General features: G+C 46.3%; 1 protein-coding gene across 1 annotated transcript in view; it reads right to left on the bottom strand.

Annotated features, from left to right (window-relative positions):
* Positions 1 to 23,567, bottom strand: part of STAB2 (stabilin 2) — a gene marked incomplete at its 5' end in the record, with an annotated part of 77,649 nt that overhangs the window by 6,831 nt on the left and 47,251 nt on the right. Inside the window, 26 exons of the mRNA XM_010153897.1 lie at positions 1 to 75; positions 840 to 959; positions 1,544 to 1,650; positions 1,767 to 1,932; positions 2,996 to 3,129; positions 3,475 to 3,616; positions 4,635 to 4,828; positions 5,499 to 5,606; positions 5,997 to 6,101; positions 7,747 to 7,896; positions 8,879 to 8,988; positions 9,384 to 9,454; positions 10,646 to 10,792; positions 11,614 to 11,703; positions 11,790 to 11,966; positions 12,490 to 12,549; positions 12,891 to 13,016; positions 13,431 to 13,577; positions 13,676 to 13,759; positions 14,877 to 14,924; positions 15,325 to 15,444; positions 17,708 to 17,779; positions 19,588 to 19,661; positions 20,207 to 20,332; positions 21,852 to 21,928; positions 23,160 to 23,205. The exon at positions 1 to 75 is cut by the window's left edge and continues 55 nt beyond it. Coding sequence (XP_010152199.1) covers positions 1 to 75; positions 840 to 959; positions 1,544 to 1,650; positions 1,767 to 1,932; positions 2,996 to 3,129; positions 3,475 to 3,616; positions 4,635 to 4,828; positions 5,499 to 5,606; positions 5,997 to 6,101; positions 7,747 to 7,896; positions 8,879 to 8,988; positions 9,384 to 9,454; positions 10,646 to 10,792; positions 11,614 to 11,703; positions 11,790 to 11,966; positions 12,490 to 12,549; positions 12,891 to 13,016; positions 13,431 to 13,577; positions 13,676 to 13,759; positions 14,877 to 14,924; positions 15,325 to 15,444; positions 17,708 to 17,779; positions 19,588 to 19,661; positions 20,207 to 20,332; positions 21,852 to 21,928; positions 23,160 to 23,205 — 2,876 coding nt within the window. The remainder of the gene's footprint in view (positions 76 to 839; positions 960 to 1,543; positions 1,651 to 1,766; positions 1,933 to 2,995; positions 3,130 to 3,474; positions 3,617 to 4,634; positions 4,829 to 5,498; positions 5,607 to 5,996; positions 6,102 to 7,746; positions 7,897 to 8,878; positions 8,989 to 9,383; positions 9,455 to 10,645; positions 10,793 to 11,613; positions 11,704 to 11,789; positions 11,967 to 12,489; positions 12,550 to 12,890; positions 13,017 to 13,430; positions 13,578 to 13,675; positions 13,760 to 14,876; positions 14,925 to 15,324; positions 15,445 to 17,707; positions 17,780 to 19,587; positions 19,662 to 20,206; positions 20,333 to 21,851; positions 21,929 to 23,159; positions 23,206 to 23,567) is intronic.

The raw sequence follows: 23,567 nt of genomic DNA, 5'->3' as shown, positions 1-23,567 counted from the left end.
TCCGTTGGTCAGGTCTTCGTAAAACATTATGCTGGTGTTAGATAAATGATACTCGATGTCTCGCCCAGAAAGAGTCTGCAAATGAGAGCAAAAAACCAAGTTAACCTACTGGATTTAGCCCTAGACAGAGTGCCTGTGGCCTTCTTCCCTCTTTGCTATTAATGCTGCAGCAAGGGCGCTATGGGGTTGAGGTTATTGGGAAACCTGGATGCCAGCAGTGGGATGCTCTGTTCCTGCAGCCCCTGATGGCTGCCTGCAGCAGGCAGTACCTTGATTCTGGCAGGAAAAGGATTTTATTCTTTTGTATGATGACCTGTGGTGATGAGCCTCAGAGATATTCCAAACAGCTTGAATGTGCAAGCCAGGGCATAAACCCATGTGAATTGTTTGGACAATGTTAGATTGAAGGAATGAAGGAAAAAAGGGATAAGCATAGAAATGAAGCTAGGAACAGACACCTTTAATGTATTTGTGGGAAATACCAAAGCTGTGCACCGCTTGCTTCAAATAACTGTGCTTGATGTTAATAAGCCAGAGAGGACTTCATCTCAGGCAGACTCCTTTATAACTAGGGAACTAAAATCCCTGATGGAAAACTCTCTGCAGTGACTCAAACACTCGATAACCTTGCACTCCTAACAGTGGAAGAGAAATGGAAATGATGAACTCACCTTTTTCAGAAGCACAGTTTAAACTATGTGGGGTTACACAGAAGTCATGTCATACTAAGATAACTTATTTTTTAACTTAAATTTCACGGGAATGCAGAAACTCACAATGGATGTTTATAAAGTGTTACTAAAACAAGGAAGGGGAAAAAAAAAGGAAAAATCCCTGACCTCATTTTCCCTCAACCCGCTATCATTTGGAGCAAAGAGAGTGGCGTGCGCTGACAGGTCCGTGAGGTACCGCAGGAACTCTCTCCCCTTCCTAGAGCTGTTGGAATAAGCCATGATGTCCTGGGCAGAAACGAAAGTCAGCGTTACTACAGAGCAGTTGCAAGCTCCTGTGCGGGGAACTGAAAGGATGAGACCATATAAATAACAACAAAGCAGCTTTCTGCGACTAGCCATGAAGCAGCTCTGGAGAGACATTATGGAAGAGGTTTGCATTAAAGCACAGTTTTAGCTGCTGATTTGGCAAGCCCATCTTAAACTTGTAGGGAGTTTGGCCCTTGTCTGTAGGGCCTTTTACACGTGTTTGAGAAGTGGCAAGAAAAGGATCCTTTTAATGCTTTGCCTTTTCCTGCCAGTGATTCGGTAAAATTATGGAAAAGCCCCACGCTCCTTGCGATATGAGAAAGCCCGGAGCAGTTGTGCACAGAACCCTAAAGCTGCAGTAGCATTTAATTTCCAAACGAGTTTTTAAAAACCCAAAACCTCTGTGCTGTGATTCTGACAGCGCAGATTGAGACCGCTCCACCTTGCTTTGCTGGCGTGGTGGTGTCACCCGCAGGTAAAGCAAACACCGAGATACGACCGGGCGGCAGAGCTTGCTCCGCTCCGCTCGCCCGCCCGAGCAGCGTGCCAGCTGTGGGCCCTACCAACACGAAGTTCGTCAGCGTTGGGAAGGACGTCAGCACTTGCAGCAAGTTCCCGCTGCAGGAGAGGCCGTCCCCCACGTAGCCTGGCTTGCAGGTGCAGTTCACCTCTGGAAGGCACAAACACAGATAGCCGCGTGGGCAAATGCCCATGGCCGACCAAAGGGTTGGACTCCAGGCTGCTGCTCCCCTTTGCAGAGAGGGATGCAGCAGAGGATACCCTTACCTTTCTCCCTGTAGCAGAAGACATCCCAGGTTTCACTCAGGTTGACTCTTCTCCCGTAGTCCACGATGCCGACGTACCCGGAGCCGCAGTTTGGGGAGGAGAAGGCAGTCGGGTAGCCCACTCTTTCGCCATCTAGCCAGCCGGCAGCGCACAAGTGGTACCTCGCCTGCAGCCAGCACAGCCGTAAGGGAACAAACCCCGGGGGAAGAGCTGGGTGGCGGGGATGGGGCGCTGTGGGTGAAATGAACAGTCCCCCCGGGGTGCTCAGGCAGCACCCGACCTGCCTGAGCTCTTTGTGGGGGTCTGAGGGGGGGCTGTCCTTCCATGTATCCTACAGCCTGCCTGTCCTGAGCTCTGTGCCGAGGGGCTGTGGAGACAGGGGCTTCTCTTGAAAGTCACTGGCTCCCTGTACAGACCAAAGGAGCCTTCCTGGGAAAAGTTCCCCCGAGCCTGGCAGAGTCAGAGGTGGGTGTGAAAACCAAGGGGGATGGGCAATGCCATTGTGTGCCAGCCCACCCTTTGTCAGCGCTGCAGCCAGCCCCACTGCCGACTTTGCTGCTTCGAGGGAGATATGGAGACTACAGGGCACAGGGGACAGGCAGCTCTGGCTGCAAGCTGAATCTCCTTGGGCAGCTGGCTGTGGTCCAGCCTCACATTTTGCTAAAGGTGTCTAAACAGTGACTGTCTTCCTTCCTTCCTTCTGTGGATGGGAAGAGCCAGAGAGATGCAGTCAGTCTGACCCATTCTTCTAAAACAAGTTTTACAAACCCAGGGTGTGATGCTCATCCCACTGACATCAGCCATGTGTTGTCTATAACATGCTCAAGGAAAAGAATATGGAAAGGGTCTGCTAACTTAACAGCATCTGGGGAAAAGATTCCTATAGCCTTACTTTAAAAAAAAAAAAGGCGTAATTTGGGAGTGTACATTTCTTTGAGAAGTGCTAATAATTAAAACCCCCATGAAAACACCCTGTAAGTCTGACTCCACCATCTCACCCCAGTGTCACTGGAAACAAGATCTTGGAAACTGGTTTCAGTGCTGTATGAGCAGGCAAGAAACCAATAAACAGTCTGAAAACTACTCCAGAACAAGCACACCCTGAGGTGTGGGGGAAGGAAAGGAAAATGAAGCTCATTAGCACAGAGCAGCCCCCTTGCTCCTCCCTCCCCATTTACGCCGTGGCTGGGTCCGCTCGGGTATCTCCTCCGGCAGTGAGGCTGCCTCACCTTCTGCGCGTACTGCAGCTGGCTGTACGTGGCGACGGTGGCTGACTCGTTGGCACAGGCCTCCTTTGCCATCTCGTAAGTCATTTTGTACTGCCCTCGTGGGGACCGTAAGTGGAAAACCCCAACGGTGGTATCTGCAAAGAGAGACAAGAACCAGCTCTTCCTGAGGTGTTTCCACACGTGGGCAGAGAGTCAGCTGTGCCATACACCCGCGGGTTTTGTGAAATGTAGTTAGGACAGATTGATCCCTTAGGGGTAACATTCCTGCCTGGAATGCCCTCATCTCTGGCTTCACAGATCCGGTATTGCCATGTGTGTAAGCACAGGTTCTAACTTCAATCTTCTCATAGTTTTAAGGGGACACAGGCAGAGGACTGAGTGAGCCTAAGGACACATGGATCCTGGCCACCGGCTCCAGTGCAGTGGCACAGCGGTGAGGATGTCCCTGTCCCGTGGCGTGCACGGTGTGCCATCCTCACCTTGGAAGTGGAGATCGGCACAGTCGGCGTCGGGGTGGCATTGCCCGTTGTCTTGCAAGCAGCGGTCGAGGGGAAGCTGCATCACCGAGCAGTTCAGCCCGTCGCCGATGTAGTTATTTTTGCATTCGCATTTGCGTTTGTCCTGGTCAGAGAGAGAATAAAAAAGGCCAAGCCAAATCCTTAGCTGACATAAAAGTGGTATTTCAAGCATCATTCTGAACTGTTGAAAAATATTCACTTGATATAGCAGGGAATGGAAAACAGGAAAGTTGCTATTAACAACCGTGATTCAACAGACTGCAAACTCTGACACTGATATTTATACTTCTAAGCAAAACATTTACACATGCACTTGGGTGCTTTGCTGAATTAATACCAAAGCATAATTCCATCCACAGAGCTCATAACATGCTTTGGAGAATTATACGACAAGTAATTAACAAAAATGGATGGCAAACCTATCAAAATTATATTTAAATGACTGGGCATGGGAGCATGAACGGAATTTAGCAGCCCACTGATAGTAATAAACTGAGAACTATAAACCAAGCAGGAATTGGTGACATCCAGGGATTGCAATGGTTGGCAGCTGGAACGGATTAGCGACGAGGCTTTTCTAGATAGCTCCTGGAAGACACATCAGGCAAGCCACCAAAATGGAACAGACAGGTGATCCTGAAAGCACCAGGAAAAATGCTGGATGGAGTCATTGCACATGTTTTCCTCAACAACTTTGACCGTGTGGGCCAAGGAATTTGTATCATGTGGTTGCAGAGCTTTTTAAGCTGAGTCCGGCCAAGCGACAAGTGACACGGTTCTCCCAGCTGTCCCTAGGTTTAGCTACCAAAATATATCCAGTTTCAGTCCAACAAACTCCTGTTGCAAATAGGGATATCCAGTTAGGGAGAGCTAAGAAGGGGACAGAAAATTTACACATAGACAATGTCCCATCTGCTGTAGTTCCCCTTTCCCCAGAGGAAAGATTTCAAACTTTCTCACCCCTCAGCTGAAGGGATTGCAAACTGATGTGGCAACTAGGCTGGAGCCATGTAAAGGTTGTTTTGGAAAACAGGGACTTGGAGAGGTACGGCGCATGATCCAGCCAGAGAAAAGGCTTCTGCTGGCATTGGGAAGAAACGCCTGATGGTCATTCAACTTACAGGTCCTATGACAGTGCAAATGGCATGCTCATGGCAACCCCCGTTGAACCCATCGGCGCAAGGATTTATTGGAAGGCACGTGAAGCCATCGCCTTTGTATCCCTTCTGGCAGCTGCAGAAGACCTTCACCCCCCGTTGTGTGCATTCGGCTGCCTTGTGGCACCCGCCGTTGTTTTGTTGGCACAGGTCTGCAGCTGCACGGGGGAAAAGAAAGCAGGTGAGTGGAGTCTGCTTTTCAAGAGGATGTTCTTCACAAAAGCAAACCACCTCCAGATGTTTAAGGCACTCTAAAAACACCAGAACACTTGTCTGGGAGGCGGAGGGAAACAACCCTGTTTGAGTTTCCTGAGGCGTTCCTGAACTTGTACGAAGGTTGTCCTTTAGGGCTCTGTAGCCCTTGTCAGGATATCCTTAATTTAAGAGACATGACACCCCCTCCCAGAGATTCTGCTTTGACTTTTGGTGATTCAAGACAGGTGATTTTTTTTTGGGGGGGGGAGGCTCTGCTCTGGCCAGGGTACCTTCAGAGAACGTGAGACACCTGGCTCAGAGAGAATGACTTTCCGCAGTGATGCTACTGGGGACCTTAAGGTCATCAAAGAAAATCCTTGGAGTGAAACACTGCTGAAAACCTCACTGTCTCCAAAATCTGACTGAAGCACACTTCTTGTTCATGTTCCTGCTTGGAAAAGCCTGGTGAAGCCAGCCACTTGCATTGCAATAAAACTGATCCGTGTATATCCCAGATTTGTTTCACTGGCTGCACTGTGGAAGTCCTGAGTTTGCCAGCCGACACGTCACACCGGCCAGTAACTGTGTGTGCAGGAGGGGACAGCCCGCTTTCCCGTAGCAGGAGGGGCTCACCTGTGCATGTCACCCCATCCCCGTTGTACAACGGCTTGCACTGACACGTGTTGTTCTCCGTGCAGACGGCGTTGGCAGAGCAGCTCGGGGAACACACCGGCTGCAGGGCTGTGGGGAAGGCAGAGCGGTTGGAGTGAGGATGCTGTTTATATCCCAGTGTCCTTGTTGCACACTGACAGAAACCCCCTTATACCAGTCTTCCTAACTGGAAAACCCGTAAGGATTGTTTTGACTGCTTAGCTCTTGGGTGACACCTTCCCTCATGTAGCCCAAAGCCCCCCCCCCCGGTGTGGGTAAACACTTATATTCCCATCTCACAGAGAGGGAGACAGGGAGGTGAAGGGACAGTTGGGAGCCCAGAGCAGAGTCCCTTAGCCTCCACTGAGGGCTTCTGACATTATTAACCCTTTCCCTTCTCCACGCAAACCCTCTGTTGAAGTGCAAGTGCTATCGACCCGTGGCTCCATGCGTCGGAGCCCGGTGAGAGGAGGCAGAGACCTAGCTTGGTTTCACACAGTCGGCCAGTCCATCCTGTTTCACAGAAACACCGTCCTGTTCCTGAATATCCTTCGTCACACTGCCCGTTGGTCTTGCATTCGCAGGCTGCAAAAGGAAGGCAGAGGGATCACTTACAGAGCTGCCTTTGGGAAAGGGGAAAAGCCTTCTCCAGAGAAACATCACCTAGACCGTCAGCTTACATACAGCATCATTCAGCAATTATTTAGATAAATTTAACCTCATGGTTTTTCACCATGAGGTCAGTAAGCAGTGAGCCAGGCTGTCCCTGTTTGGGCAGTTTCCATCCTTGGAGGTTTGCAAGCCCTGGCAGGATAGACCCTGAAGAGCCTGATTTGAGCTCAGAGCTGCCACTGCTTTGAGCAGGGGTTGGATGAGAGACCTCCTGAGGGTCCCTTCCAACCTGAATTATCCTATGACCCTATGATTGTATAACTGGCATTTAGAGACATAAACGTGCCTCTGAAAATGAAAGTGAGTATTGGTCTGCGCTGGGGCAGAGTAGCAGACTTCATAAAGAGCTGTGGCAGGAAGGAGTTAATGGCTGAGCTGCAGACCCAGCCTCATCCTATCCTAATGTGCAGCACCTGCTGGTCCTGAGGCAGCCTTTTAGCCAGAGAGACTGAAGGTGGGCAGAGAGAGTGGTTGCACGTTGGGGGAGGTTTGTCTGAGTGAGGAAACCAACTGTGAGGTTAGTGACCTTTGCTGTAAAATGTGCATAAATTAGCTGTATTTTAATCTTGTTTTGTGGGGGTTTTTTTTTGGTTTTAGTTATTTTCATGACTAAAAGCTTCTGAATTCCTTTTGTTCCTTTTATACATGGGGTGTTACCCCTTGTGCCCTGTAAACTGAAGCATGAGGGACTGACTTAATCTATAGGTGATGTTTTTTCCCCTACCCTTTGGGTGCTGCATTAACTTACATGCTGAGTCTTTCTTAAGGAATTATTGAAGGATCTCTGTATTATAATGTAATGAGGTAGTATCCTTTCTTGCCTTATTTGTAGTCCTGAAATATCATTGCTTAAATAGGAAAATTACATGGGATTGGGGAAACCAATTCTGTGAAAGCCTGGTCATGCTGAAAAAGAGTTTAATTCTCTGTTTGTCTAATTTTTGGCTGACATAAATATGCATTAAAGAGAAAGGGTTATAATCACTCCTTCTGTTAGCTATCATAATCTTGGTCAGACTACTAGCTCATACAGTTTATGTCATGTTGTGCTATAAAGCTGATGAATTGCAGGTAAGCATACACCTGAGCTTTGGTTACCAGGCCTAATGTCTTGCTTCCACCCCAAGAGCATCGAGCTTATAAACCCTGCTGTATGAGCTGCATGAGCACTACAGGTGCACACAGTTAGGATGGGAGGGTTAATGTTGTAGCTTCCCATCTGAAGGCTTTATGTTGGGAAAACATTTAAGTTTTAAAGGATGATATTGATTCTGATTCCACCTAGTTTACATTTAAACAGAGCAAAATGGATTATGTGAGCAGTTTCTTGGCTGCCATCCCTCTTTGCAAGCTGCCGTCATTTCAGTGTCCTTTTCCTTTGCAGAAGTAGTGTGTGGCCCTGGTCTCCTGCAATTCTTGAGGTGCTGCATTGCTGTCTTGCTCTTTATGGGGAAAAATACTGGTGTTGAAAGGGCTTTCTTGATTTGCTTAACCCATCGCTGACAAAATAGTTTAGGTGGGACACATGGAACAGCATGGAAAGGAAAGGTAGACGTACGCCTGCAGCTGGAGCCGTATCTAGCGGGCAAGCACAGCTCACACGAAGTGCCGTTGAAGCCGCTGTTGCAGCGGCACTCTCCTGTCCCAGCGTACCCGTCATCGCAGGAGCCGTGGTTGTTGCATGGGGTCTCTGGGCCCCCGGGGCAAGCTGAAAGGTTTAAAAAAGGAAAAAGTGGCTGTTTAGCTCAAGTGCGTGTTCATTCATCGTCACCTTGTTATTTATTGCTCTGTAAAAATCCTTGAATGGGGAAAGACCTGTAAATGAGTTTCTGCTGGGGCACGTAAAAGCAGCTGTGACATGACGTGTGACTGCCAGCCTTGTGCTCCGAGTCCCTTGGCATGCTTTTACAGCTCTTATCAGAGAGGTGTTGTGGGCTCTTCCAGCCCTGGGTCTGGGTGCTTGCTCGTTCAGAGCCATCAGGGAATGGCACTGCCCAGCCCCTGCCCAGATCCACCCTCGCTTATGCACCTCCGTGTGCCTGTGTGCTGCTGGCCTGAGCTCAAAGGGCAGCTCGGCCTGGGCTGGCCAGGGTTGTTCAGGCCCCCATGTCTGTGAAACCCTGACGGAGTGAGCCATCAGGGCTATGAGTCCCTGGATCTGTCTGCCAGCAGAGATCCTGATGTGGTGCCTGGCCCTCTGTGCCCTGAGGACAGCCTCTGTGCCTGCTGACAAACAACTGGAGATGGAGCCTCCCAAGCTGCCCCACACCTCCTCAAAGCTACAATTTCTGGGCTTACACCAGTGGTGTAGGTGGCTGAGGGCTAGCATGCTGTGGCTCCGGTGTGTCCTGGTGTCACTGTCCTGAGCCTGATATCTGGTTTGGTGCTGGGGTGACTTGCAGCTGGCGAGCCATTGGGACTCTGGGTTTGGTGACAGCACAGCAGTCTTTACTCATTGTAGCATTCCCTCGGTTTGCTACTAGCATGGAGTTTAAAACTGGCTATGGATGTGAAGAAGAGAAGATTTGGAGTGGAAAAGCAATGATGCTTTCTGTGCACTTCAGCTCTTGCACAGAGTTCCCCCAAGTTGTGGCTGGCCTCTCCTCGTGCCCCTGCCCCAGCTCTCCCAGCCCAGCCTGGCTGAGTTTGGGGAGGCTGTGGGCTGGAGGTGTGGAGGGGGTGAATCCTACCTTGGCAGCCTGGCCCGAAGTAGCCCTTGCAACACTTAGGGGTGTGGATGACCATGGAGCAGTTCCTGCGGCAGCCGTCCCTCCTCAGCCCATAGGACTCGTATGTGCACCTGTGGATCCCTTCCTGGCATTGCAGGTGTGGAGAGGGGGGAACACACAGGAAGAGGAGTGATATGTGGAGGTTTTTTCATTCTTTTAATGTATGATATATGTTGAATCAAAACATGACGTGTGAGGCCCTTGCCTTCTCCCTGACTCCCCATTTCCTAAGCACCATTTACAAGGATGGAGAGGCTGCTCCAAATCCAGCTGAAACACTCTACAGTGTCCTCCACCGCTGGTGTCTGGGCATTTGCCCAGGGACAGCTTGTCCTGGAGCCTTTATGGCATCACTTAACAGCATGGGTTCACTGTTGAGGGTTCTCTCTATTTTTCTTTGTGTTATTTTTTAAAAAAAAAACCTTATTCCAGTTTAAGTGAAGAGCAGGTTAGACTACTTAAATGCAAGGTTTTAATTACCTTTGGTTTTGTTCCTGGAGGGCATTTAGAATTGCTGAAACAGCTAACACAATACCCCTGTTGTACAAAATGGAAAAGAAGTATATTAAAATAATGGCAGCAAAAGGCTATTTGAAATGGACAAAATATTTGTTTCATGAGAGCAGCAAATAAGTGTGTAGGCTTATTTTGCTTGAAACGGATTATAAGAGCTCTAGAGAAAGAAGAGAGCAGAATGACTGCAAAATAGCTGCATTAATTTAGTGTCATGAAATGCAATAAATTTAGTTTTGATACCAGAAAATAAATTCTGCAAGGAGAAACTTTTTCCTGGATTTAAACAAGCAGGGAGGAGATGGTGGATATTCTTCACACAAATATTGACATGGGCTGCATCAGATGTGGATGTTTAATTTGGAGTGGAGATAAATGGTTACTTCTTGGGAAGTGCTGACCAGGTCTGAGGAGAGTATCTATTTCATTTAACAAAATCATAAAACAAAGAGTAGTCTGAGCAGATGAGATAAACGATATTGTTGATTTTATAACTGAAATATAAATTACAATAAGCCTTTTTCAGACTGACTACATGTTGTTTGCTTGTGGGTGTTTTTATTTATTTATTCTAGGTAATTTTTTTTAATGCACCTGAGTTAAATAGAAAAAAATTTGGCCTTGAAACCATTTCAAAATGGGTTTCAAAGCTTTCTGTTTGTGGGACCCATCGAAGTTCGCAGAGGAAACTTCTTCCATGCTGTGGAAGTGCCAGTTCAGGTGTGTTAAAGGATATTTCTGTGAAGGCAAGAAATACAGGAGACAGAGAAGTGCTGTTCCTTTGTAATTGAGAGCTTCATAAATGCCATTTCTGTGATAAAATTTGTAGTGTGAATATGTAATAATTTAAAAGCGTGCTGGGAAAACCCATCTTTGCTCACATTCATGCTTGCATTTATAGGGCACTGTTCTGGTCTGAGCAAAGTTACTGAATGCAGATCAGGGCTTGCTAGGCTGCTCTTAACTGAGATCGCTTATCCCATGTGCTGCTCTGTGTGGATGCAGGATTTCTGTGGAGTATCTCCTGGGCTTTATGCTGCACTTCTTAACCACAGGTCTACGCGGTATGGGAGGTGAAGCCAGCCTGACGTGGTGGGACCTAAATCTCGGTAGGACCAAAGACGCTGCAAGCATTGCCCTGGTCTCTGTAAGCACAGGGTTTGGGCCCTCGGGCTGTGTCATTGCCAGAGTGGGGGACCAGAAATGGGGACTGACCATGATATCCACGGTGAAGAAGCTGTCGCAGCGTCCTCCCAGGCTGGGGTCCATCAGCAGGCAGTCGATGCCGTAGGCGATGCCCCCGTCGAACTGTAGCTGCCGCTGCACTATCTTGCACTGTCTGTCATTCAGGAAAAGGGCACCCTGAGAGATAGGATGGGGAGAGGGAAGTGTGACAAGTCATGAGCCAGTATTCCTTGGGCCCAGGCTGAATCCAGATCTTGAATGGGTGTTAGGGATAATCCTCCCTTGTCGGAAATGCTCCTGATGTGAGATGGTGTATCAAACTGTCCTGCAGGTAACACAGATGGCTGCAGGGGCCCAAACACAATTTGGGGACCTCTCTCTCTATAGCCAAATGCTACAACATCACAGATGGGCAGATGTTCTTCCTGTCACGGAGGGGACAGAGTACACCAGCCTTATGTCCACAGGCTTACAGTATGTGCGCTTAGGCTTAGTCACGTTTTCAGACGCAGACACTTGCCAGGTGTGATCACATACATTTGCAAACAAAAAAAATGTGCTGCTGTTCTGGCTTAACAGGCTGTGGGCATGCCTGCAATCTTGGCTTGTTAAGTGCTTACAAACCAGAGTTTGCATGCAAATGCTGCCAAAGCCAGTTTCATCTTAATAGTTTTCCATTGTGTATTTCATTGTAGGAGAATTTAAAATGTGCTGGTATATCAGTTTTGAGGTTACTGAAAGCTGTTTTGAACAAATAGAAATCTTGCAACAGTAAAAACCCCAACCTGCTCCAAAGAGTCTTACAAACCCTCTAGTTCGCTGAATCTGTTGGAGCGGCTGCCCTGGTTTTATGGCTGTTGGCATGGACTGGTGAGGATCAACGGAGTTTTGGTGCCACTGACCCTTTCTGGGGGCTGTGCACAGGCACAGTGAGGTCTGCATGAATGGGTCCTGCAGCAGGGTCAAGGGGTAAATGTGCTGGCAGGGTGAACACTTACAATCTGCCCGTTATCCCCGCAGCTAACGCTGAGGTTGGATCCCTGCAGGGTCTTCAGCGAGGTGGAGCGGGGTAGCTGGTAGGCCAACACCTGGGGAGGAAAAGAGGGGAGATGCATGTGTCTGGTCTTGAGCATCCTGGCCTTGGCAATGCTCCTAAAAAAAAACAAGGGCTTACAGCAGCATCACGAATGATGTGGAATTTGAGGTACTGCACCAGTTTGTCTGTGTTGGACTTCTTGAAGAGGAAGTCCTGCTGCTCCTGTGACAGCCCACGTATAGCTGCGTCTGTGGGCCAGAAGAGTGTGACTGGCTTGTGAATGGGATCGTTGATCAGCCCAAGCAGGTTGTTTTTCTGTAACACACCGAAAAGTGGAGTGGAGGATTAATGCACCACCTAAAATGACATTGACCCCAGGGGGTGAACATCTGGTGTAACCGGGAAGAAGTGGCCTGTGTTCTGCCTAGTCACCAGCCTGCAAACATCATGACTTTAGAAAACAGATGTCTGAGGTGAGCTGCTCATGTTGCGTTACGTGACCAAATTCTGAGAAGTGGTTCATCACTCAGGGCTGCCCACTGAAAACCAGGCTGATGGCCCAACTTTAGGCTCAGAAGATTGTTAATTGTGTCAAACCTTGGCCATGTAAGTTGACATATGTTAGAACAGAGCTGAGTGGGGTGGAGAAAGGTGGCTGTGGGTCCCCACCTCTGTCAAGAAGGACTATGTGGTGATCAGGGTTGTGTATTGTGTTGCGAGTCCTTTGGCTCCACTGCACACCATCCTGCCAGTGATGTTATGTGTCATGTTTGTGCTCTTGTCTTTAAAAAAAGTGTTTAAACCTTTGCCTGATGGCTCCTGTCACTTGCACCCTTACCTCTAGCAAACTGCTGAACAGGATGTATCCATGTTTGGCTGCAACTATTTTAAGACTTTCCTATGAAGAAAGACATATTCAGTAATTTATCTAATAAATACATGATATGGATATTTAAAAAGCAGATATTAGCTAGCTTTTTACCCTGTAAGCCACTTTTTGTTTATGAAATCAATGCCACTATAATACCCTGTGTAGAAGGACTCTTACACTGTTCTTAGTATAATGGTAATTCCTGAATGAATATTAAATATAACATATCATTGGACATTGCTAAATAAGTTGTTTGTATGAGGTCTTTTTAGTATCACTAGGGTTTTTTTGTGGCTTACATGATTTATATATCTAATAGTAACTGTGGAAAAGCCTGTGGGTTGAGAATGGGAATGAGCTGTACATACCTTGTTAAGGGGAAAATCCTGCATATGTGATGGGACCAGAATTTGGTTTATGACATGGATCACACCATTTGTGCCAACAGCATCGCTGAGTGTAACTTCAGCTTTGTTGTTCAAAAGCAACGAGTTCTGGAAAGGCAACGAAAACACTTTTTCTGTAGAACCTTGTGGAAGGTTGAGGCCAATGCCAAATTTTTCTTCGATATGGTAAGCCCAGATCATCCTTTCTTTGCAGCAAACAGTAGCTTCAGTTTTAATAAATTTTAATAAAAACAGTTTAATTTGTTTTTTCAAACTCTCATCATGCTCATAAAGCCAGAGTCTGAGGATAAAATAACTCATGTCAAAGCAGGGGTTGTACAACTCTGCTCTTTGCATAGCAAAGTGCTGAACATTTCAGCTGAATGGGTAATCTTGTTTTAATACTGTTTATTTGGTTTTGGGCATCAGAGGAGGAGAAGGACCCGTTCAGGTTTTTAAAAGTAGCTGAATGAAGGAAAACTATTCTATTATTCTGTCCCCTGCTTCTTCGTGCTCTGTTACCTGAGAGTAGCTGATGTGTATCGGGTCCCCGTGGAGAGAGGTAATGTTGGTGATTGTTGTCAGGTCGTTGTACAACAGATTGGCGCAACCCACCATATGGTACCGGAGGACTTGAGCCATCACTCCTCTGGCAATCCAGTCCTTGACCTGCAGCAGAAAGTGGAGGTGTTGACACAGCTGAGGATTGCATCTGAATCAAAAACTCGGTGGTCAGCTCACCAAAAACTTCTGGCTTTCTTACTTACTCGTGGGTCGCTGTTTAGTACGTCTGTGTGAGGCACAAAGAGAGTGAACGGGCCAGGGCCTGCAATGTCCTTTATAGACAAGGCCTGCCAAATTCAAGAGGGCACAGTATTAATGAGTTATTAGTGTATGTCAGGTCATGTGGCGATGGGGACAGCCCTGCTGAGTGGGAGGTAGTGCCCGCAGCCTGCTTGCTGTGTGCTGTGTTCCCTTCCCTGCCATGCAGGCGTGAGGGAAACTCCCTTGTATGGTGTGGAGTTTCCTTCCCAGCCCCATCTGTCACCTCTGCCCACCGATATAAAATGGAAGATATTCCTCTCAACTTTCTGGACTTATAGCCAAATCTCCATTTCTTCTGCAATAACGTGCAGGAGGAGAAGAGGGAAAGTTTGCTACAAACAAAGAGCATGGGGAGGGTGCAGAGGGCTATTCCATCCCAGGCAAGGGAGGATCAATAAACCCTTTCATCTTGAGATAGTCAAAAGTGTATATATGTATGTGTTTGCACATGCATGTAGCTGATACATAGTTGCTTGTACCTAGGAGTAATTAGTGTTAGAGGGACAAATGGACCTGGGTTATTGCAGGCGCTCTGCAATGACCACTGACAAACTAAAATCGGAGGGCTCTGATAAAGTGAGAGGAAGCCATCTCCCTACCACGGTAGCAGAACTGAAGCTACAGTACCAGTCTCCGGAGCAGCAGACCAGTACACAGCTTGATACTTCCCTGGGGCTCTGGGTGAATGGAGAATTACTACTGCCAGTCTCCCAAAAGCAGGGAGAACTGGTGATGCAGAGTGGCTGTCCAGCAACACGCAGCAGCATCCTGAGGCACTTCAGGGGGGCAACTGAAAAGAGTGTAGCTGTTTGTCAGTGCAGCAGGGGTAGTGCCAGAGTGGCATTTGCTCACATCAGACTTCATGAGAGATGTGCTGAAAGATTTTTTTGGTCTGTAAATGGGTGAAAGCTTCAGTTTTATGCCTGGTCTGGAGGCCCTGTGTTTCCCTGGGATTAATTCGCTAGAGGTTTTAATGGCAGTTAGTATTTTAAGTCAGAGCATCTCTGATATTACTGATCCATCCAAATCCACTCCCAATTAAGATGTAGGATGTTGGTACATGCCGGGTCCTTGCCTGTTCCCTGTCTGCCTCCACCCTTGAGATGACAACAAAAAAAGAGGAAAAGCCCCCCTTTTTCTTACCTCTAAGTGGAAATAAAACCTAGATGTGTTGGCGTCCCTGAGAAGTTCCTGCAATCAAGAACAAGGCTTTGTAACAGTGCTGTGAATGTGAGGCACCATCTGCAGAGTGCAAACAAATGAAGCACCAGACGAGAAAGGGAGCTTCTGGTTCTGGCATTGCTTCTGTTCTCACCTTACTCTATCAAAGAACAGACTTTAAAACCTAAAAATACCAGTGTTAACTCCCTAGTACTGCAGTCATAATAACTGTCCATTTTTGGGGCTTTTTTGGGGGGGGAGGTGAGGTTATATATCCATTCCTGGTTTCTTGGACTGGCATTATCTCAAATTCTCTGATAGATTTACCAGTTTGTCCAAGAGAAAAACTGCCATGTTTTGAGAGACAACTGTTGTATTAAATAACTATCTGAAGAAAACTAAAGGCCAACAAATGTTTGCAGCACTTTACCTGAAAGATATTGCCTCGGCACTTAAATCCATCTCCGATGTAGTTATTTTTGCAGGTGCAGGTCCTTTCTGTCAGCTCGGTGTCATTACAGATGGCAAACTCACTGCAGCCTCCATTATTCTTGTAAGATCAAAATGTAAAATATTTAATTCCTTCATTGCCAGGTGTACAAAACAATTCTAGCTCATCACTCTTTTTCCATGTGTATAGCTTAGAAAGACTTAATCCCAACAGTTTTTTGAAACCAGATCTTACTGGAACTTCTGATGGTATATACTTTCTTGCAAGTAATAGAGAACCTTTAAGGCTCATAAGAAATAACTCTCCTTTTATGCAGAGGGTGCTCTTCCCAGTCATAAGTAGGTGCTCCCCAGTTAGCAAATATGTTTCTGTCCCAGACTTGAGAGCAAACCAGGAAAAGCTAAGAAACCATCTTAATTTTCTTTCCTTGTGCTTGTTTCACAGTGTCCTTTCTGCCAGTGGTCATCTCGGGGTTCCTTTTTCATGAGTGTGAACAGGAGCTCCCTTGGGAGCTACCACTGGAGCCTGACTTGACAAGCTGTAGAGAGCACTGGCTGCAAGTAGTGGGTTTGGGTTTGGGTGCACTTGCTGGGATTTGGCCAGCTTTAGGTGAACTGTTGGCAATCTTGTGTTTATCATATCTTCCTGTGAAGCTTTTGCTGTGCAGGGGTTTGGCCATAGTGAAGCCAGGTTAGCCTGTGGCCTGACACTAGCACTTTTCAAGACTTTTTTTTTTTAATACATAAATAGCCTGGCATAATTAGTCAAGTGGAAGCAGAGTTTCTTAAATAAGGCATAGGAAAAAGCAAAAACTTAGGAAGCAGTGACTCCCTTTACTTCAGCTTCTAGTTTTGACCTTGATCTTTCCTCTCTGCAACCTTTCAAGGTTAGAGAGAAACTGCTGAGAGGCCAGGCTGGGAGGTTGAGAACTACTGTCACTGCGCTCGGAGCACAGAGGATTAACGTGCGTGGGGGAGCGGGCATGTCCGTGCTGCAGCTTGCCAAGAAGCAGAGCACCGCGTCGCTGGCAGTGTGTGAGCTGGCTTGTGCGAAAAGAAGGCGGCCAAGTCTCAGCCTGCAGTGATAAGTGGGGGACCGCATGCAGAATGTTGTGGGAAGCCCTGCGTTTGGGGGTTGTGGAGGGAAGTGGTTTGTGGAGAACGCTTAGTGTGGTGGGTTAATTTTTTTTTCTTTCAATGTATTTTTTTCTTTTACTGTCCCCACCAAGAGAAGTTTCTATCCTCCCACCTCACCTCCTGTTTCACTATTCACTAAACTGCCCCTGCTGATGCTTGCGGTGTTGCTATCCTGTGTGATGCATCCACAGGGGTGCGTTTGGGATGCAGCCTGCACGTGGCCATAGGGGCTGCAGGGCTCTGTTCTTTGGCTGCTCCATGGGAGCTCTGCCGGGGGTGAGCCTGCAGGCTGGGACCTCTGATAGAAATGTCTGCTCCAGGGAGAGCAGGTGTGCCCAGGCCCCTGAGCCTGGATTGCCCCAACTTGGATTTCACTGGTAATGGCCCAGCAATGTGAGAACTTAATGCTCTGGTTTGGCTCTAGACATCTCAGACTGACAAGAAGAAGTGTGTACTGGCACTTGATTGTTCCCTTCTCCAGGCTGCACAGATATGGGCCCAAATTGCACCAGAGGAGTTAATGACTGAAGAATATTAACAGTAAATAGGGGTCTTGATCTACTGTAGGCTATTCTCTTTGGTTCCCAATTGTCTGGCTCCTAGAACAGCTAGAACTGGCCCTTGAGCATCAACAACCTGAACCTTTGATTTTATTTGACTGGATTTTTTTTTTTTTAATTACAAGGAACATGCAATAGATCACTCTTCTCTCTTATCATTTGAACCAAGGTCTTTTAACTGTCATGCCTAGAAGCTTCTTTTTTTTCTGTTCCCCTATAGTGACTGAAATGTTGGCAAGCCCTCTGGTTCCCAAACACTGATTTAGATGGTGGCTTTTTATATGAATTCTAGCAATGACATAAAAAAACCCACTGAGAAGACATGACCTGCACTTTACCACTACCAGTTAGGGTATATTTCTCTAAGCCTGAAGTGTTTGGTGTTTTGGGGTTTTTTTTCTTTTTTTTTCTTAAGACTCATCACTGAGTCCAGCCCTGACTTGTGTTTTGCCCAGGCTGCAGTCCAGGAAAAGCCCTTACTGCATGTGTAGTGTCTAAAACAGTGATGTCACTAAAGCGTGTACTGAGCTAAGCATGTTTAAAAATTGGCTAAGTTAACACAAGTAGATTCTGGGCATAGAAGGTCCCAGATTTACCTATCTGACTTAGTTTTGAATGCATACAAACCCCCAAAGTATATGAACACCACCTTAAATGGATACTTACTTGTGAACACAGACTGATGTATGTGCATCTTTTACCATCTCCAGAGTATCCCTTGAAGCAATTACATACTGCCTGCAAAGCAAAACCAGAGAACATGCATACATGGAAAGATGTTGGATTTTACTTTTTTTCAGCACACACTTCATTTACTTTTTTCCAGGTTATTTCATAGTGGTAGGTGTACATCATCTCTCATTCAGCAGTTTCTTAAGCAGCATGAACAACCACACACTGAGATTAGGAAATAACAATTTCCAAGAGGCTCTGTCTGCCTTTTCTCTGCCTATCCATCTCTTGTCTCTCCTCTGCTGTCCTGGTCATTTGAAATGACCCCTCTGGCACCTGCACACAGTCATCTTGAGGGTAAAACAGGCTAAACCCCTAACTTGGTTCCCTCATTTGATTTGCAGAGGTTGGTATTCCCTCCTCTTCTCTTCCCCTGTTGTTTCTTTTTTTTTTAAAACTGATGAAACATGTCTTCAAAATGCACTTGGCATTGTGACCTGAAATTACTGACGCTTCCCATGCAGCGGTCATACATTTGACACTTAAGTCACGATTACTGTGTTTTGCACTTGCAGTTATCACAAAGATGAAAAATTATCATGGTTGCAAAGAAGTTACTCAGCTTCCTCTCCAATTCACTACTTAATGTTTCTCTAATTAAAATTCCCATTTAATATGTAGGAGATCGAAAAGTCAAGGAGACTTCTGCAGCAGAAATAAAACTGGTAGGCAGTGTAATAGCAGTGTTTTATGTTACCTGTATGACTGAAAGCCCTACAAAAAACAGGCTCATTTCTGTCCTACAAGTTCAGCTCTGCTGCAATGAGATTTTGTAGTGGAGGTTATTGTTGCAGTGTTCACTATATTCCCATGGGTAAGGAAGTATAGATAATAGTGTTGTAGCTACTCCCTCCCTCCTCAGTGAGGGTGTATAGGAGAAAATAGCCATCACCTGTCTGGTCTAGAGGGATGGGGAAGGAGTTAAGTGGCTCAGTGCTCCCACCAGAAACCTACTGACTTGCAAGATACAGTCAAGACAAACTGTTAATTGATCAGTACTGACAAAAAGGGCTGATGGGGTTATTGCCCCTCCTGTCACTGGACAAGTGGAAGGCCGGAGGTGGCCTCTGGCTCCTGGTCGTTGTTTCCTGCAGTGCTGCTGAGGGAACACTTGTGCAGCACTTGCTGGAGGTTTATAGCCCTGTCAATAGCCAGTGTGCAACTACAGGGGGATGATAAGAAGCGCTGCAATAGGGGTGTTCAGCTGCTTCTGAAACTGTTAGAAAAATAGACACACTAATCTGTGTCACTTGATTGCCCAGGCCAATTTGCTTCTCCTTCCCACCCACACCTTGTCCTTTTATACTTCTTTCTCTTAGAGAGCATGTGGTTTTTCTGCATGGGAGATTTAGAACAGAAGAGGAGTCAATGCTGGTATGCCATGATCCCTATATGAAACTATGATTCAGGACGTTTTGTTTCCTTGTGAATGTCTGAGCTATGCTGGGAGTAGGGCTACTCTGAAATGGAGTTTTTCCATGGACAGTTTCTATAACAATAAAAGAAACGTTATCTGGCAATACTTTCAAACTGACAGGTTTTCATGTCAAACCTTCCAAAGGAGAAAAACAACTGCTTGAAACAGCAAAACACAGTTTTGGTCTTCAGATTTGGATTTCTTTTACTGAAATTAAATTTTTTTCCTGTTTGTCCACACCCAAAAATAGCTTTTTGAGGGAAGCATGTAATTTTCAGAATTTTTGTAAGGAAATCCACTTTTCCCTTTAAAAACCAAGTCAAGATGGGGAAATCTTTCTTTACCCAACTGTAAACACTTGGTCACTCTTGTTTTTCTGCACTGACAAAGTACTCACTTGGTTGGGTCCAGTCTGCGTGCATTCTGCATTTCTATCACATCCACCGTTGTTCTCCAGACAGGGGTTGATTTCTTTGTAAAACAGAAACAGTATAATAAACAGAGTGACTTCTGAAAACCCAAGAAGGGAGAGTTTTAAGTAAAGCATACTAGGAATGCAGATTTAAGACAGCTGTGAATCAATGAAACTCATTACTTTAGCTACTGAATACCTCATGTAGGTCTTGCAGTTGCTTTGGTGAAGGCTAAAACCCTGACATCAGCATTTCTAAAACCATACCTGGGCAGGTGTGGTACAACAATGTCTAAAAGTCCTACAAATCTGCAGTGGTCTGAGGAGTGAGTGTATCAAGCTGCTGAAGATGGGGTTACCTGGTTCAAAGGTAGACTTTTTGTTTGCTTTAATAAGCCTTTGGTGTGACACAGCACTGCTGTAGCTGCATGGTTTGCCAGGTAGTATTGACTGTGTGGTAGCTAGAGATGCCTTTGGCACCAGGGTCTATAGCATCAGGAAACTGCACTTCTGGGTCAGAGTGGAAGGAGGATCGTCCATCTAGAGGAAAACTTATTGCCGTAGCTGCCTGCCTCATGGTAGAAGAGACACTGCAGATGCTCACCGATGCAGACTGTCCCATCCCCGGTGTGCCCAGCGCTGCAGACGCACACTCTGTTGCCAGGCGTTGTCCTCCTGCACTCCGCTTTGGCAGAACAGCCGCCGTTGCTGGTCTCGCAAGCATCAATAGCTGATCAGGGACAGCAACTCGGGTTAAAGCAACGTGCTTATGCGGCTTTTTGCCTTGCAGGTTAAACTGTCCCTTTCTTTCGGAGGAATTTGCTAACACTTTCTGAATGCTGAACCTGTCTAAGAGGTCATAGATAGTGCTGGCTTTTTAACACATCTTACTAATTACAAGAGGGAAAGATGAGAAGATGCTGCTAGTCTGGAAGATAAGAATTCATCCAGGACTGACTTTCAGTAACTTCCCATCTTCTGATTCTGCCTATTCCACAGAAGCACCAAGAAAGGGACCTTCATGTTCCTCTCTAGGTCAAATGTCTATTTGAAGCATTTTCTTAGCTTGCCTTTTTCTGTGCACAGACCAAATGGTCTTCCCTTGCAGGAGGTCCAGAGCGTAATAGCACCCAGCCTCTTCCTCTGACAACAAGTCCTGGTGGTTGCTGAGATGGATTCTTATGCTGCTTCTCCAACGCTGGGGGAGCCAGAGGCTGGCACATTGAGACTGCTTGGGTTACCCAGAGAGCAGGGAGGGAGCCTTTTCTGACCTTCAGTGTGAATCAAACCAGCCCAAACATCACTTTAATTTTTGCCTCAAATGAGCCCAAATTCTTGTTTCAGCAGCCAGAATGGAGAGATTACTTGATCTGTAGCTGGTTTTACCCAGGAATCCTCTATAGTGGAGTAAGGGTGAGCAGAGAGCCACTATGGGTGACCTGTGTTACCCAGCTGTTCCTGTACAAGGGGAATTTCTCACCAGCAGATTAAAATGGATTTGGTTGATTTGTGCCAGAAAAGAAAACAAAAGTAGTCGGAATGAGAGTGCTAAAATTTTGGATTAGGACGCTGCCAGCCATTGTAAGTAGACAAATATGCTTCTGTTTCCAAGATAATTAGTAATTTTAATCAGTTAAAGAGTAAGTAAAACAACTGTAAAATTAATTACAATTGCTGTAGCCAGAAGCAGTCTATTTTGTAAGTCTGTCTATCCCAGACTCTTAGAGGATCACCTAGGATAGAATGCTATTGCCCCTTTCTGAGGGTCTCTCAGTTCTCTCTGGTCTGAAGAAGTTGAGTTTTACCCCTACAGAAATCTGTGTAAGTTCAGAAAGCCAAGGAAATGGCAGGACTATGCAGCTTCCAATAGCTGGAAGTGCTATTGTGCCCTGAATTGGCCTCTCTTTGCTGGGCTTTGTTGGGAAAAGGAACCAAAGTCATAATCCAGGTTTCATTACTCTGCAAACAATGGGGTCTGGGTTGTGCACAGCGTGTTCTTTTCTCTGGTCTCCCTTAGCACAATGCCCCACAGCTTTAGATTTTTTTTGAGCCCTTTGTTTGCTATGAATCTTCACCTGTTAGGATGTTACTTGTTTTGAGCAAAGTGGCAGCGATTCCTATTTTATAACTGGTGCACAGGGAAGTGCTCATCTCTCAGCAGCTCCAGTGTGACCACAGGATGCTTCAAGCATGGTTTTGTGTGTGTTTTTTTTTTTTTCTTCAAAAGGGAAGAAACAAAGTCCACTTGCCTGTGCAGAACGTCCCGTTCCCCTCGAACCCAGCAGCACACTTGCAATAGGCAGTGCCATTTGACAGGAGAAGGCAGCTAAAGAAGTAAAAGCAAGGACGTGACATTTAATTTAAAAAAAAAAAGTAGGTCTTCTGTAGTGCCTTTATTCTTGTTCATTGTTCTGAAGGTAATGTTACTAGATAACAAGGCATTTAACCATACTATATGGTGCAGTTACAACCAGGAAAGCAAACTGAGTTGGATCAAACTTTCTAAATGCATTTTTCATTTATTAAGTATTAAAAATACATGCTTTGGCCATCAACTGTCGTATTTTCTCATGGGAACTTCAGAAATTGCATAACTGCTCGCCCAAAAACTGTGCCTGAATTTTCTTGCTGGTGTGCATGCAAATTACTGAGGGAAGCAGCAGAACTGATGTGCTGGGTGGGAGCCAGGCATCTGAGTCCCCTGAGTTCAAGTTTGTCTTTTTGGGGCAGTTTGGCCTTCTGTGTGCAAGCATGGGTTTACTGCCACTTGAGCTCTGTATAAGCAGGGATTGCTCCCTGCTGTCACCCAGGGACACCATCAGGACACAGCCAACACAATTGTGTCGTACCCACTCCTGTGGCCGTGCAGCGCGTATCCCCATACCCACAGGAGTTTGGCAGGGGATGGTTAAAGCTCAACAGAAGAAGAGATCCCACTGAGCAAATTTCTGACTGGAGTTTTACCTTTTTCCCCCCCCAAATATCACTGCTGTGAAAGTGTAGTTCACAAACACACGGGGGGAGAGAATGAACAACATGTGGGGAAAAAGCTGTGGCTGAAAATAAGGTGACATTTAGAAATCTTGCTGTCTGGTCAATGATGATGTTTCAGGTACCCCTCAGGAAATTGCTCAAGGGATGTGTCTCACTCCTTTGAAAACTGGTTAGTGTCCCAGTATTGGCAGATAAAGCCCACCTCAGAAACCGACCTTTGTGATAGCCTTGCCCTGCCTTCCTGTTCTCCTTAGGGCTGCAGGCTCCATTTCTTTGTATACTACATAGCAGGATGTCTCGCTGTTTTCCCTCTTCTTTCCCCCACCCCCTCTTCCCCACAGGATTGCATTTATTTCCCCCTTTAACAGACATATTTTGAACTTCTTGGGCTCATCACTGAATACATTACACTAACATTGCTCCTTATCTCTGTGGCAGAAAACATGAATGTTATCTATGCTTCTGCAAAGTTTTCATAAATAGTAAGATGGACTATGCTTTATGCCTTGCAAGAGATCCCTCTTTTCTCCTCTCTCCCCCAAATAAGTGGATTTCATACATACTTTGCACTGGTATGGCACGAGGTGTTACACGCATCGTCTTTGATTTCTGCCAAGAATAAAAAAAACCCAAACCAGGGATCAGAACCTTTTGGGTCAACATCCTTCTAGTTTCTCAGTCTTTGGCTTGCACCATGCAGAGCTGGAGTCTGCTGTGAGTTCTGCACTCTCAGCCTCTACAGGCACCCCATTGGGTACCCCTTAAATTCAGTTGTGAGGAAGAGACATGTCAACACATCATCAACAAAACACTTCACCTGCTGTCATTTACCTGCATTTACTCTGAGTTTTGCACACTATCTTACCTATGTAAGATAAAGTTTTCAAAAGGAACAGAAAGTTACTCAGGTATAGAAACTAGAGCAACCTTTTAGCTATAATGCTTGTCATTACTATTTTTTTCCTAAGCAA

Source organism: Eurypyga helias, unplaced genomic scaffold (assembly GCF_000690775.1).
Source record: "Eurypyga helias isolate BGI_N326 unplaced genomic scaffold, ASM69077v1 scaffold7216, whole genome shotgun sequence".
Taxonomy (NCBI): Eukaryota; Metazoa; Chordata; class Aves; order Eurypygiformes; family Eurypygidae; genus Eurypyga; species Eurypyga helias.
This window is presented reverse-complemented; position numbering and strand designations above follow the sequence as displayed.